At 42.2% G+C, this 16908-nt stretch overlaps 2 protein-coding genes across 5 annotated transcripts in view; both read left to right on the forward strand.

Moving 5' to 3' along the window:
* Positions 1–3142: 3142 nt before the first annotated feature.
* Positions 3143–5417, forward strand: DCTPP1 (dCTP pyrophosphatase 1). The gene is made up of 4 exons (XM_063429125.1): positions 3143–3286; positions 3605–3690; positions 4660–4770; positions 4962–5417. Exons 1-4 carry the CDS (start codon positions 3206–3208, stop codon positions 5230–5232), a joined length of 549 nt encoding a protein of 182 aa, XP_063285195.1. The 5' UTR covers positions 3143–3205; the 3' UTR covers positions 5233–5417.
* Positions 5418–14431: 9014 nt separating this feature from the next.
* The window catches only part of ITGAL (integrin subunit alpha L), a 95643-nt gene continuing 93166 nt past the window's right edge, over positions 14432–16908 (forward strand). For all 4 annotated transcript variants that reach the window (XR_010085237.1, XR_010085238.1, XR_010085236.1 and 1 more), the window contains exons 1-4: positions 14432–14602; positions 14674–14791; positions 15612–15694; positions 16422–16480. Coding sequence is in view for 1 of the 4 variants with exons in the window: in XM_063430947.1 (XP_063287017.1) it covers positions 14551–14602; positions 14674–14791; positions 15612–15694; positions 16422–16480 (312 nt within the window). In the remaining 3 variants the exon portion in view is untranslated. The remainder of the gene's footprint in view (positions 14603–14673; positions 14792–15611; positions 15695–16421; positions 16481–16908) is intronic.

The raw sequence follows: 16908 nt of genomic DNA on the forward strand, positions 1-16908 counted from the left end.
CCCACGGCTCCCCATATATTATACCATTATATAACCTCCCACGGCTCTCCATATATTATACCATTATATAACCTCCCACGGCTCTCCATATATTATACCATTATATAACCTCCCACGGCTCTCCATATATTATACCATTATATAACCTCCCACGGCTCTCCATATATTATACCATTATATAACCTCCCACGGCTCCCCATATATTATACCATTATATAACCTCCCACGGCTCCCCATATAGTATACCATTATATAACCTCCCACAGCTCCCCATATATAATACCATTATATAACCTCCCACGGCTCCCCATATATTATACCATTATATAACCTCCCACGGCTCCCCATATATTATACCATTATATAACCTCCCACGGCTCCCCATATATTATACCATTATATAACCTCCCACGGCTCCCCATATATTATACCATTATATAACCTCCCACGGCTCTCCATATATTATACCATTATATAACCTCCCACGGCTCCCCATTTATAATACCATTATATAACCTCCCACGGCTCCCCATATATTATACCATTATATAACCACCCACGGCTCCCCATATATTATACCATTATATAACCTCCCACGGCTCCCCATATATTATACCATTATATAACCTCCCACGGCTCCCCATATATTATACCATTATATAACCTCCCACGGCTCCCCATATATTATACCATTATATAACCTCCCATGGCTCCCCATTTATAATACCATTATATAACCTCCCACGGCTCCCCATATATTATACCATTATATAACCTCCCACGGCTCCCCATATATTATACCATTATATAACCGCCCACGGCTCCCCATATATTATACCATTATATAACCTCCCACGGCTCCCCATATATTATACCATTATATAACCGCCCACGGCTCCCCATATATTATACCATTATATAACCTCCCACGGCTCCCCATATATTATACCATTATATAACCTCCCACGGCTCCCCATATATTATACCATTATATAACCTCCCACGGCTCCCCATATATTATACCATTATATAACCTCCCACGGCTCCCCATATATTATACCATTATATAACCTCCCACGGCTCCCCATATATTATACCATTATATAACCTCCCACGGCTCCCCATATATTATACCATTATATAACCTCCCACGGCTCCCCATATATTATACCATTATATAACCTCCCACGGCTCCCCATATATTATACCATTATATAACCTCCCACGGCTCCCCATATATTATACCATTATATAACCTCCCACGGCTCCCCATATATTATACCATTATATAACCTCCCACGGCTCCCCATATATTATACCATTATATAACCTCCCACGGCTCCCCATATATTATACCATTATATAACCGCCCACGGCTCCCCATATATTATACCATTATATAACCTCCCACGGCTCCCCATATATTATACCATTATATAACCTCCCACGGCTCCCCATATATTATACCATTATATAACCACCCACGGCTCCCCATATATTATACCATTATATAACCTCCCACGGCTCCCCATATATTATACCATTATATAACCTCCCACGGCTCCCCATATATTATACCATTATATAACCTCCCACGGCTCCCCATATATTATACCATTATATAACCTCCCACGGCTCCCCATATATTATACCATTATATAACCTCCCACAGCTCCCCATTTATAATACCATTATATAACCTCCCACGGCTCCCCATATATTATACCATTATATAACCACCCACGGCTCCCCATATATTATACCATTATATAACCACCCACGGCTCCCCATATATTATACCATTATATAACCTCCCACGGCTCCCCATATATTATACCATTATATAACCTCCCACGGCTCCCCATATATTATACCATTATATAACCTCCCACGGCTCCCCATATATTATACCATTATATAACCTCCCACGGCTCCCCATATATTATACCATTATATAACCTCCCACGGATCCCCATATATTATACCATTATATAACCTCCCACGGCTCCCCATATATTATACCATTATATAACCACCCACGGCTCCCCATATATTATACCATTATATAACCTCCCACGGCTCCCCATATATTATACCATTATATAACCTCCCACGGCTCCCCATATATTATACCATTATATAACCTCCCACGGCTCCCCATATATTATACCATTATATAACCTCCCACGGCTCCCCATATATTATACCATTATATAACCTCCCACGGCTCCCCATATATTATACCATTATATAACCTCCCACGGCTCCCCATATATTATACCATTATATAACCTCCCACGGCTCCCCATATATTATACCATTATATAACCTCCCACGGCTCCCCATATATTATACCATTATATAACCTCCCACGGCTCCCCATATATTATACCATTATATAACCTCCCACGGCTCCCCATATATTATACCATTATATAACCTCCCACGGCTCTCCATATATTATACCATTATATAACCTCCCACGGCTCCCCATTTATAATACCATTATATAACCTCCCACGGCTCCCCATATATTATACCATTATATAACCACCCACGGCTCCCCATATATTATACCATTATATAACCTCCCACGGCTCCCCATATATTATACCATTATATAACCTCCCACGGCTCCCCATATATTATACCATTATATAACCTCCCACGGTTCCCCATATATTATACCATTATATAACCTCCCACGGCTCCCCATATATTATACCATTATATAACCTCCCACGGCTCCCCATATATTATACCATTATATAACCTCCCACGGCTCCCCATATATTATACCATTATATAACCGCCCACACAGGGCTTAAATAAATCATTCCAATATATGTGTTATTACCTAATTTGAACATAAAATATCTAGTTCCTTGAAGCCAAGCTGACATTTTATAAAGAGAAAGGATTTATGACAGGGGTTTTATTATGTTTTCAATAAATAGCACAATGAACCAAAGTGCCGCCGCAAAGGCCTCTGGGAAATCTGAAAGCTGGCTGTTTGTTTGTAACACTTGCTAATAAAGCTTTAGATCACCCCCTGAGGAGCCCTAGCACGCATGTGCAGCACAGGGCCATTTCGTTTCTCTCACCGGAAGTGACGCAGTAGGGAATTTCATTAGCCATAGACGAGCATTGAGTGAATGGTGCATTCTGATTCGCTGATTCACGCTGATTACTGATTGGCCAATGAATGGTGCATTCTGATTCGCTGAAGACGTTCTTTAAGCTCCGCCCAGCAGGAAGTGTCTGTTACTGCACGTGTGAGATGGAGGTGAGTTACTACCTGGCGGGTCCTCCCCCCTCCCCCTCTCTATAGTATTATCGGGGAGACCAGCTTTCTGAGGGGGGGGATGGTTGCTGTAGAAGGTCCCCCTTTCTGAGTGGGGGATGGTTTTTGCGGGTGGGGGGGGCTGTAGAGGGTCCTCACTATTCTGAGTGGGGGATGGTTTTTGGGGGGGGTAGGGGGCTACCTATTCTGTGGTATTTGACGTTACGGATTGTTCCTCCTCCGCACACCCAGTCTGATTATAGGGGGCACTCATGTCCTCCCCAATTCTTACTACAAGTTGGTGTTTCTGTTCCTTTTTAGGGTGTTGACATGACTGAGGCTCTTACAGCTACCGGATGCCTCCCTTCGGAATTCAGGTTCAGCAGCTCCCCAACAATGGAAAACATGTGAGTTTCTGTTCCCTGTCTAAGTTTCATTTTTCAAACTGGAAAATTAAGATATTTCTGGGGATTACTTTATAAAACAATCAGAAATGGGCAACTTATGGCCCCTGTGTTGTCCAGTCATTCCTTCCCAGGTTAGAAGGCTTAGCAAGGCCAGTTATGTTGGGAGACTGTCATATTATTTACTAAAAATCACATTATGAAGTTTTGTTGACTTTGATCATTTTGCAATTGGGATTTCCGTTCCCTAGAAATTCACTGTTTAAATAAACACACAGCGATGTTGCAACTTAAAGGGGAACTGCCATCTCAAATAGGTTTACACAATCTAATCAAAGTACGCAGGGAGTTGTGGAGTTTATTCCCTGCAATACCACAGGAAATACGGCTTATCATCAGTCTGCTTCCTAACCTGGAAGTAGTGTTTCTGAACCTTGCTTTACTGGCCTGTGCCAACTAATGAATTAAACAAAATGTTTTACACTTACTTTATTCCAGTGCCAATGTCACTCAGCGGGTCGCACTCTGCCACGTTAGCCAATGAGGGGAGGCTAATTTACATGTGCGTCAAGCCATGTGCACATTAAAACTTTCCCATATCAAGTCATTGACTCAAGGATTTCCTACTAAAACTTTCTTGTGTCATAGTTAAATTCTGTGAAACAGGAAACGTGTCTGGTAGAACGCCACTAGAGGCAGTCTTAACCCTGCAATATAAACAGTTTCTCTAAAACGGCTGTTTTGCACAGCAGGGTTAAGGGGACAGGGACACTGCACCCAGACCACGTCAATAAAGTGAATATATTGTGCCTTTAATATTCACTTTCTATAAAGGTTCAGCTATGTATGTAATTATCAAACTCGTTTCTCACCTGTTTTCTACAATTTGGAACTCCTTTTTATCTCTCCCCTCGTTCCCTTTATTAAGCTTTCTGCACAAGTTTACTGAATGTTTCAATGTTTTCTACCTAGACGTCAGCTCCAGGCCCAGTTCACAAGGGAGAGAGACTGGAATCGGTTCCATCAGCCCCGGAACCTCCTACTTGCGCTTGTTGGTGAAGTTGGGGAACTGTCTGAGCTCTTGTGAGTATAGAGCTGAGGAACATTTAGATATACTAGATATCGGGGTGAACCTAAGTGGGATTGGGGGGATTGCTTTAGACCTGAGGAAGATATGGCTTTTCCCAGGTCTGGGGTATATTGAAAGATCGGTCTAGTGTATGTTGTACATTTGTCTTCCTTCTGGTGAGATATTGGTAATTCTCTCTTTCTAGTCAGTGGCAAGGAGAAGTGGCAGAAGGTCTCCCTGGCTGGTCAGAGTCCCAAAGAGAAGCTTTGTCACACGAGCTGAGTGATGTCCTTATCTATCTCCTGGAGCTGGCAGAGAAATGCCGAGTGGATCTTCCCCAAGCTGTGCTCGCCAAGATGGAGCTGAATGCCAAGAAGTATCCTGCAAGCCGCGTTCACGGCAGCGCTAAGAAGTATACGGAGTATAATGCCGACAATGGAGCCTGCAGCTCAACGGAGCCAGGACTGAATGCTTAATTGACAATTCAGGACTTAACAGTCAATGACGGAAGTATCCCATCTGTTAGTGAGTGGGAGAGTTCCTAAAGAGTTCATCTTCTGTGCTAGTGAATAGTTGGAGATCAGGTTCTTGTTGCCACATTTCTGGCTTTAATCTCTTGTTCTGGATTTTATTCTCGTTTTAGAGTTTGATTTTATTTGTACTTTGTTTTCTGGTTTTTTTTTTACTTAAAAGGAAAAAACAAAACTCACACCTTGTTTGTCACTTTGCTGATGGTGTCCATCTTTGTTCTGTGGTAATGTCTGTGTTGTACCCACACAGGAAGCTGTCAATGGGTGGGGAGAGGCTGGTGCTGGTGCCCATGTCTTGAGCATGTAGTGTGTGACCGCTGCAGCACATGTTGCACTGACACCTTAGTGAACTCTGCAGGCGTTCCAAGCCAGGCTGGGCGAGGATTACCATACATTAGTGGTTTGTGTTTTAACCACCAGTGTAGTGTGAGAAGAATGGGATATGTTGTCATTATGTGATCATTTTTACAGATCTGAAACTACATTGTGTACTTCAGCACTTCTTCCGGCCTGCATAATAACCAAGCCTTAATATTACACATCCTCCTCAATGCTCTAGTTAGAATGGTCTGGAACATTCTCCATGGGGCAAGCCTGTTCAATGTGCCTTGCTTATTACAAGATCGGTTACCCAGCTTACTGTCTCTTGTGAAGACAAACCTGTTTTTACAGCAACTATTAGTTTTACAGTAATAACAGGGCTGGAAAAAACGTGGGTCGATAAAGTTTAGCCTTTAAAAACTTTTTTTTTTTTTTTTTTATGCTGAACTGAGACAAAAATCCAATTTGATGTGAGTGCCAGCTAAGCCACGGAAGGGGGAGAACATTTTGTCCTTGGCTGTAGTGCACTCATTATTGACAGTGTTATTCAATAAACCAACCACGGTAACCACTACCTCGCAGTCCCTGCACTTGCACAGCCACTGAAATTTCCAGACTGCAAGGGAGCGATTAATGAGCTCTGCTGGAGATGATCACCATGTTCTAAGCCCTTCTCTACCCAGTTTCCCCTGTATCAGCCTGGCCAGCTAGCAAGGTGATCCAGCTTATCGTATGGTTAACAGCTTATTGGATTTGTTCAGTTGAGTAGAATCATTCCCTTCAGGCTTTTTTATTTTTTTTTAGACAAAATGCAGTGTTTACATTAGTCTAGGGATACCTCCAGTGGCTCCTCAGATGGCTGCTAGAGGTGCTTCCTGGGGCAGTGCTGCACAGTGTGTGATTGACATTCAGTGTCTCCACCCTCTGCATGCAGACACTGGACTTTCCTCATAGAGATACATTGATTCAATTCATCTCTATGAGGAGATGTTGATTGGCCAGGGCTGTGCTTGACTTGTGCTGCCTCTGCTTCCTTGACTCTCAGCCAATCCTATGGGAAAGCATTGTCATTGGCTGAGATAATCACTTCTGATGTCATCCAAGCAGGTAGATCAGGGGCAGGTAAGATTTTCACTGTATTTAGGGGAAGACAGCGAGGCTAGATGGTGGCTTTAACACTATAGGGTCAAGAATTCATGTTTGTGTTCCTTTAATGTTATCCCTAACCCAACTCCATTTAATATCTAAGTGGCGTGTGGGTTCCTTATTACAAAATGCCCAATATTGCATTGATGTGCATTGAATCTCATCTGCCGCTAGAGACATTGTATCATGTTCGGACGGTATTTAATATAACTCAATGTGGGAGAGGAGGAGAGCGGTGCCTGGTCAGTCTGTAATGAGGAGTAGGAATAAGTGTAGTCTGTAGGTTATTGATTGAAGAAAACAAAGGACATGCACTTGGTTTATGGAGCAGATAATTGGCTCCGATCTTAATGGGCCGGGGCGCTCTAATCCCAGCCTGTGAATGTGGTGCCTGGATATTGTGATGTCACAGATGCTCCTTTTTTATTGATAAGTTTCTGCCTTATTATTTAAAGGACCACTCTAGTGCCAGGAAAACACTCGTTTTCCTGGCACTAGAGTGCCCTGAGGGTGCCCCCACCCTCAGGGACCCCCGCCCGGCTCTGGGGAGAGGAAAGTGTTAAAACTTACCTTTTTCCAGCGCTGGGCGTAGGAGGCGGCTCTCTCTATACTGACTGCCAGGTGTAATGGGCGGAGCTTATAACAATGATTGACAGGGAGCTGAGATGGAGGTGGCTCTCTATACTGACTGCCAGGTGTAAAGGGCGGAGCTTATAACAATGATTGACAGGGAGCTAAGATGGAGGCGGCTCTCTCTATACTGACGGCCAGGTGTAAAGGGAGGAGCTTATAACAATGATCGACAGGGAGCTAAGATGGAGGCGGCTCTCTCTATACTGACTGCCAGGTGTAAAGGGCGGAGCTTATAACAATGATTGACAGGGAGCTAAGATAGAGGTGGCTCTCTCTATACTGACTGCCAGGTGTAAAGGGAGGAGCTTATAACATGATTGACAGGGAGCTAAGATGGAGGCACTCTGCTGCAGGATAAAGAGCTGTGGATATCCATATTTCATTTTATTCTACACACCTCACCAATACATATGTGTTTAATAGTGATGTCCCGAACTGTTCACCGGAACCGTTCGCCGGCTAACATAGCTTGTTCGTGGAGAACGCGTCGTGGCGAACATATCCGATGGTTGGTCCGCGACCATCTATGTAAGTATGTACGTATGTGGTAGTGTATGTGCATTCATCCAACCAGTCAAACACCAGCCCAACATACAAGCACACCCCTGCAATCTAACACAGATATTACATACAAGCACACACCCCTGCAATCTAACACAGATATTACATACAAGCACACCCCTGCAATCTAACACGGATATTACATACAAGCACACACCCCTGCAATCTAACACGGATATTACATACAAGCACACCCCTGCAATCTAACACGGATATTACATACAAGCACACACCCCTGCAATCTAACACGGATATTACATACAAGCACACACCCCTGCAATCTAACACGGATATTACATACAAGCACACACCCCTGCAATCTAACACGGATATTACATACAAGCACACACCCCTGCAATCTAACACGGATATTACATACAAGCACACACCCCTGCAATCTAACACGGATATTACATACAAGCACACACCCCTGCAATCTAACACGGATATTACATACAAGCACACACCCCTGCAATCTAACACGGATATTACATACAAGCACACACCCCTGCAATCTAACACGGATATTACATACAAGCACACACCCCTGCAATCTAACACGGATATTACATACAAGCACACACCCCTGCAATCTAACACAGATATTACATACAAGCACACACCCCTGCAATCTAACACGGATATTACATACAAGCACACACCCCTGCAATCTAACACGGATATTACATACAAACACACACCCCTGCAATCTAACACGGATATTACATACAAGCACACACCCCTGCAATCTAACACGGATATTACATACAAGCACACACCCCTGCAATCTAACACGGATATTACATACAAGCACACACCCCTGCAATCTAACACGGATATTACATACAAGCACACACCTGCAATCTAACACAGATATTACATACAAGCACACACCCCTGCAATCTAACACAGATATTACATACAAGCACACCCCTGCAATCTAACACAGATATTACATACAAGCACACACCCCTGCAATCTAACACGGATATTACATACAAGCACACACCCCTGCAATCTAACACGGATATTACATACAAGCACACACCTGCAATCTAACACAGATATTACATACAAGCACACCCCTGCAATCTAACACAGATATTACATACAAGCACACCCCTGCAATCTAACACAGATATTACATACAAGCACACACCCCTGCAATCTAACACAGATATTACATACAAGCACACCCCTGCAATCTAACACAGATATTACATACAAGCACACACCCCTGCAATCTAACACGGATATTACATACAAGCACACCCCTGCAATCTAACACAGATATTACATACAAGCACACACCCCTGCAATCTAACACGGATATTACATACAAGCACACCCCTGCAATCTAACACAGATATTACATACAAGCACACACCCCTGCAATCTAACACAGATATTACATACAAGCACACACCCCTGCAATCTAACACAGATATTACATACAAGCACACCCCTGCAATCTAACACAGATATTACATACAAGCACACCCCTGCAATCTAACACAGATATTACATACAAACACACCGCTGTATTAAAACACAATAACTATATACAAGCATCCCCTGTACATTACACTATAGCGCCAGTAAATGCCGCAGCGCTGTACAGATATACAACCTAGACATTTTGACTTGGGGCGCCTTGGAAAAATACTGAAATATTAGGGGTGTCTTGAACCTAAGAAGTTTGGGAAATACTTCTCTAATCTATGCTCGGGGAAATGTCCCTGAACATAGACGAACGCAGCAGATCAGGGAATCCCTCTAATTCCCACCCTGCGAGAGCCTTCGCAAAACGAGGACCACCTGTATTAAACATGGAACATTATTTTGCACTCAAGGTAACTAGTTTGTGACTGGTCCAATGCAAACAAACATATTTAACTTTGTTGGCCAAGATTTAAAAAAAATAAAAAAACATTTTTAGTAGATCCATTTAATAATGTTGTAGGGGTAACTTGTGCTTGTTTATCATCTGGCGTTACCACCTATATACTAGGGAACTCTGTGCATTACTTAACCTAAGATGTTTAAAATCATAAAACGCCTTACAATGATATCACATCAGCTAAATGTGAAATGTCAGCTTGAATGCAATGAATTTTCAATATTAATGTTTCCCATATGGTCATTTACCATTTAGTAGCCAGCGTTGATCACTGCACAACCCAATAATATTCAGAGACTTGAAGAACTCGCCTGCGAAACCTAATGATCTGTGAATCAATTTGTTTTCTCTTTCTAACATGACGTTCCCCACCAGTTCGTGTATATTGAACAACATGTTTTGTATAACTTTGTTTTCAGTGGCTCAGTAAAGGAATAGACCTTAGTCTAAGATTTCAGGGACTTTTACCTAAAATATTAAGGTTTCCTTATTCATGTATAGGGTGATTTTTACTTACTTAATGGGTCATTTTTTATTTAGTTTTCTCTATTACCTTGTTTGTATTTGTTATTTTTTTTTCTTTGTGCTAGATCTCAGCACCCGAGTGCCATCATTTGTTCTCCTTTGTCCACAATGCCTGCAGTTTGCCATTGGGTGGGTATTTTGACCTATGCATCGCGTGTAAACTAGTTCACAACTAGGAGTTTGTTTGCAACCATATCCCTACGTTAAACCAGCCAGCTGCTGCTCACTAAAATGCTGAGAGTAGTGGTCGATTACTGACTATGTTAACTGTAATAATCTGTAGCCACTAACATGTACAGGCTTAGTTTATAGCAGCTACTTAACAACAAGATTGTAAACAAGTCCAAAAATGGAAGTTTGATTAAACGAATGTCCTGAACGCATATGGCACTTCAGTTGTCGAAGTGCTTTATGTGTGAAGGAAGTGCAGATCTCATATGAAACTTTTATACATTAACCATTTCAGGAGGGACACTTTCATTTTAGGAGTGCAAGTGGGGGTGAGGCCACGAGCGAGGCTGTTCTGAAACATTTTAAGTGACTAATCATTTTGGCAATTTAAATGTAATTTGGAGGAACAATTACATTACACAGTCTGATTTCTGAACACATTTATTATAATTTAAAGATACATTACTGTGAGTTTTATTGATGTAGAGCTCTGTTACACACTGAGACACAATATTTAGTTTCTAAAAAAAAAAAAAAAGAGGGACAGAGGAATTTGGGGATCAAATAGGGACTGTTCCTCCTAAATAGGGACACTTGGGAGGTATGCCCCTGGCTGTCAGTCCAACACCCAGTCCTGTTACTTTCTAGTAACTCAATGGAGCTAAACTCAAGAATGAAAAAATAGTTTAATGCATACACGTTTTCATTGGAAATATATCTACTAAATAGTGTCTTTATTTTTATTTTGTTGTATTTGGGTAGTAGTGTGCTCCATCCATTGCCAAAGATCACACTACCCATAGGAAAAAGTAATCCCTACATGTTCTTATGAATAACTATGAATATCAAAACAATGCAAATAAAGAAACTTATAGAGACAAAAATAAAAAAATAATAAAACCTGCAAAGTGATAAAGCCACATATGCAAGTTAGGCAGTTAAGCACTATTATTATTATTTATTATTATTATTGCCATTTATATGCTAATACCTGCCTCCCAACCTCCCCGGGTTTGTTAGGACACTCCTGATTTTTGGGCCTTAGTTCCCTGATTTCCCACTTTGGAGGTCACCAGGGAACTGACTTCAACATGCACTGCTCAAGTTCATCGTAAGACATGCTCTCATTATGTTTAGGGCATTCAATGTAAAGGTTAATTTATTTTTAATTGGAACAAGGCAGGAGTGTTCTCTGCCCCCTCTCCTCTTTGTCTTAACCATGGAACGTACTTTTTATTGTTTACATTTATAATAACTACTGTCTTTCTTGTACTTTTAATTTACTGCCTAATAAATCTATTTTTAAAAATAATATCGCTTATCGTCCTGGTAATTTTATTTTTTTTAAATGTATTTTTATATTCTTCTATTATGCAAAATATTGTCAAAATAGGGGATTATATCCGTTAATGGTTCTTGGTTTTAAAGCGCCCTAGCTCTTAAAACAAGTCTCAACATGCCCTCGTGCGGTTCCTGGTTTCATGCACACCATTCACTACAGTCTACAAAACAAACATGTCTAAACATGCCCAAGGTGTCTGTAAATACGCATAGGGCTTGGTTTACACCGCGCGAGGTGTGCACTCCTACAATATTGTCCCTATGGATTATATCACCCCACTACATCAGAGGTTGGACTGCTCATGCGCCGCGTGACTTGGCTCAGAGGAGGCCGCGCATGCGCAGTGGATGCACACATTGTGGGTGTGGTTGCATAGCAGGGGAGTGGTTCAGAGGGTCGCACATGCGCAGTCAAATTCTAGTTTGGTGACATATATAGATTCCTACTACTTCTAAATGTTGGATGTGTATGTCCACTTCACAAATCCTCCTGACTGCGGGCTCTAAATTCACGCCTGTGTGAGGATGATATTTGCTCCTTCTATTGCCAATATTCTGGTTTTTGTGGGAACCAGACAAAAAAAAGTATAATCTATTAAAATAAAAACCAAAAAACAATAATTTAAAAATAATGGGCTTTCAATTTGTTGCATGGATTAGTGACCAATTTTCACAAATAACAAACATAGTGTAAGACATGTGCCGGTGGCGGATTGGATAATTTGGATATTGATTGATATGGGGGCCGAGCATCGCTGCAAAATGGTGAGTTGAAGTGGATATGGTGATTATGGTGAAATCTCAAGGTATCTTTTTGTCACGTATTTATCCGCACATAAAAATGTGATTAATGGCATTTACTGTTCTGACAGGAAAAGTTGTGCCAAGCAGCAATCAAATCCACAGGAGGGTTTGCGCTGAGCAGCAATTATGCAAATCGGAACCTGGTAACTGCCTTTGTAGTCAAAGGCCGGTTACAACCAATCAGATCCACAGGCGGGGTATTTAGGCCCAGTTCTCCTCTTGCTCAGTGTCCTGTCGTGGTTTCCCTTGTGGTTGTCTGAGAGCGCATTATTGATTCTGGTAATTCTGGTTATTAGACTTTGGCATTGATATTGACTTCCCTGCTTTCTGGCATCCCTGACCCCTGGCTTTTCCTTATCGCTGTGTCTCTTTCTGTATCCCTTGACCGCGGCCATTCTAAGGTCCGGTATACGATACCTCTGTTTTACACAATTCTACATGCTGGATAATACTGTGATCCTGACACTTTTTTGTTAAAATATTTTATAAGGAAATATGTAAAACAAAAATCAATGAGTTATTGAACCCAGAATTCCCTGCTATGAGCAGAAATAAGACTATGCACAGAGAATTTTGACGATTGTTGAACTCTTGCAATGCTGGGTTAAAAATGTTAAATGGTTCAGATTTCATAAAATGTGAATAATCAAGAATTTCAATTAAATGACAGACATTTTTTTGTGACCTAACATGTGAAATTCACTAGAACCTCCTTAATGAAAACCCCAAAGTGTCCGATTTTATGGTATGAACGTGATTGATGTGAATGACACTGAAACTCTAATTGGAATCCCAGGTGAAGCCGAACAAAGCTTGTCACAACGGTCGCATAGACAGTCATTGCAACAACCTAAACACTGCATTAACTCCAATAAACAATCCACCCTTTTCTCTATACGTAGACAGGCTTTTAGGACTGTATACAAACAATATAACAATATTCCAATGAATCGCATTCGTAGTATAAAATTACAAGTCTTTTAGAAAGAAGGTCCTAAATGACTGTCGATGTATAGAGACAAGGGTGAATTTATTGATTGAAATAGTTATTTTTATACCTTTTTTTTTCTTAGTTTTAAAAGTATTTTATTAATTTCCCTTCATGCACTCCACTGACATTTAAGCTTATTTTAAATACAGCATTAACTGAGTGCAGGTCTGCAGGATATGACAACCAGCTTCTGCTTCCTTCCTGCCTTCAAACCACAAACCTTCACAAGCTGAGCCACTATCGGCCAGGCTGTGCCCATCGTGGAACATCCTCCATGTGAGAAAGTTCAGACTGTGCCCTTCGATTGGACTCTTTGCAGCTGTATTCGTCTGGCAGATTATCTCTGTGCCCAATGCCCATGCGTTTCACTCTTTGAGTTGGTGTCAGTGTGACCGTTCACTCAGCAGTTGTGGATATACCAGCTGTGATTGTGTGGTGGACACTCTCAACCTCTGGTCTAGCCTATTGAACTCTTGGCATCCTACCAGTGTGGTGAACCCTCTTATTTATAATATTTTTTCTGAGTGGTGGACTCTCCCTCCGTAGCTGGCTTTGAGTGGTGGACTCTCTCCAAAGCTTGCTCTTAGTGGTAGACTCACTGTGTAGCTGGCTCAGAGTGGTGGACTCTCAGAATCTGGCTCAGAGTGGTGGACTCTCAGAATCTGGCTCAGAGTGGTGGACTCTCAGAATCTGGCTCAGAGTGGTGGACTCTCAGAATCTGGCTCAGAGTGGTGGACTCTCAGAATCTGGCTCAGAGTGGTGGAATCTCTCCGTAGCTGGCTCAGAGTGGTGGAATCTCTCCGTAGCTGGCTCAGAGTGGTGGACTCTCAGAATCTGTCTCAGAGTGGTGGATTTTCTTTGTTTGGTGAAGATGCTGGATTTTCTCATACACTATGTGTTATTCGCACTGTTACAGTTTGAAGGTAAATATTATTGTATCTATATGTGTTTCTGCCCTCTTGGCCTGTTTATTTTGTTGGATTACTTCTTGCAGGATTGGATGTTTCATTAGCTTACAACGTGGAGGTTACACCCAAGAATACGTTCAATTCCACTCCTGGAGACCTCTTTGGTTACAGAGTGCGACAGTTTAATTCATCAAAAGGAGAGAGGTGAGCTGTGTGTATATGTGTGCACAATTTGTGTGTGTTATATGAGCTATGTATATGTGTGTGTGTGTATGTGTGAGCTACTGTATGTATGTGTGTAAGCTATGTGTGTGTGAGCTCTATGTGTGTGTGTGTGAGCTACTGTGTATGTGTGTATGTGTGAGCTACTGTGTGTGTGCTTTGTGTGTTTGTGTGTGTGAGCTATGCGCATGTGTGTGTGTGAGCTCTATGTGTGTGTGAGCTGTGTGTGTGAGCTCTATGTGTATGTGTGAGCTATGCGTATCTGTGTATGTGTGAGCTACTGTGTGTGCTTTGTGTGTTTGTGTGTGTGAGCTATGGGTATGTGTGTGTGTGAGCTATGCGTATGTGTGTGAGCTATGCGTGTGTGTGTGTGAGCTCTATGTGTCTGTGTGAGCTATGTGTGTGTGAGCTATGCGTATTTGTGTGTGTGTGTGCTCTGTGTGTGTGTGAGCTACTGTGTGTGTGTGAGCTCTATGTGTGTGTGTGAGCTACCGTGTGTGAGCTATATGTGTGTGTGTGTGAGCTATGTATTTGTGTGTTCATGCATGGATAGTTTGTGTGTGGATGTCACCGAGCGAGAGTGTTGTGTGAGAAGAATAGGAACATAGGAATGAACCATGAATTATGGGAAAGGTATACCATTGAGGGGTTATGGAGATAACATAATACAATACAAGAGCCAGGGTGGACATGTTTGCTTGATTGCTTTTTAGAGGGTTAGATCCTACACACAGTTGTACAGGTAATTGGTATCTGTGTGTGGTTTGCTATTTTCTTATCTTGTTTTATTCCGACTCCTCAGGATCATAGTGGGAGACCCAGGGTCAGGACAACTGCACCTATGTGACATCACCAGAGAATCATGTGATGTCATCAAGCCTCCAAGTAAGTAACAAGCCCAGAAAGTTCATTACTGCTTTCAGTCTGTGATGTGATGTCACACTGCTCTCAGTCTGTGATGTGATGTCACACTGCTCTCAGTCTGTGATGGTGATGTCACACTGCTCTCAGTCTGTGATGTGATGTCACACTGCTCTCAGTCTGTGATGTGATGTCACTATGTTCTCGCTATGATGTCACACTGTTCTCAGTCTGTGTTATGATGTCACGCTGTTCTCAGTCTGTGTTATGATGTCACACTGTTCTCAGTCTGTGTTATGATGTCACACTGCTCTCAGTCAGTGATGTGATGTCACACTGCTCTCAGTCTGTGATGTGATGTCACACTGCTCTCAGTCTGTGATGTGATGTCACTATGTTCTCGCTATGATGTCACACTGTTCTCAGTCTGTGTTATGATGTCACGCTGCTCTCAGTCTGTGATGTGATGTCACACTGCTCTCAGTCTGTGATGTGATGTCACTATGTTCTCGCTATGATGTCACACTGTTCTCAGTCTGTGTTATGATGTCACGCTGCTCTCAGTCTGTGATGTGATGTCACACTGCTCTCAGTCTGTGTTATGATGTCACTATGTTCTCTCTATGATGTCATGCTGCCCTCAGTGTGATGTCAGGGTGGGTTGCACCCTATGGCACCCTCACACTGCTCTATATATTTGTGTTTTGTGTCGCTGTATATTAAACCCTTTGTTTCTTCCACCACCGTACAGCCGATTCTGCTCACTTTGGACTCACTTTGGAAGTCGATCAACTTTCTAGAAATTGCATTGTGAGTATTAATCATTAAAAGGTTTCCAACCTGCCTGTATTTATCCAATGATCAGATTTTATATATCATACATTATAGAAAGTCCGTCTCATAATCCCATGCACTGGATCTGTCGCACTATCTCCCACACTATCTCCCACACTATCTCCCACGCACGGGATCTGTCTCACAATCTCACGCACGGGATCTGTCTCACTATCTCCCACGCACGGGATCTGTCTCACTATCTCCCACGCACGGGATCTGTCTCACTATCTCCCACGCACGGGATCTGTCTCACTATCTCCCACGCACGGGATCTGTCTCACTATCTCCCACGCACGGGATCTGTCTCACTATCTCCCACGCACGGGATCTGTCTCACTATCTCCCACGCACGGGATCTGTCTCACTATCTCCCACGCACGGGATCTGTCTCACTATCCCAC

This window comes from Pelobates fuscus, chromosome 8 (genome assembly GCF_036172605.1).
Source record: "Pelobates fuscus isolate aPelFus1 chromosome 8, aPelFus1.pri, whole genome shotgun sequence".
NCBI lineage: Eukaryota > Metazoa > Chordata > Amphibia > Anura > Pelobatidae > Pelobates > Pelobates fuscus.

Excerpts from the sequence above, each read along its gene's own strand:
- DCTPP1 (XM_063429125.1), top strand. The coding sequence starts at position 3,206 with ATGGTGCATTCTGATTCGCTGAAGACGTTCTTTAAGCTCCGCCCAGCA. Across the intron at positions 3,287-3,604 it reads ACTGCACGTGTGAGATGGAG|GGTGTTGACATGACTGAGGC; the intron begins GTGAGTTACTAC and ends GTTCCTTTTTAG. Across the intron at positions 3,691-4,659 it reads TCCCCAACAATGGAAAACAT|ACGTCAGCTCCAGGCCCAGT; the intron begins GTGAGTTTCTGT and ends TTTTCTACCTAG.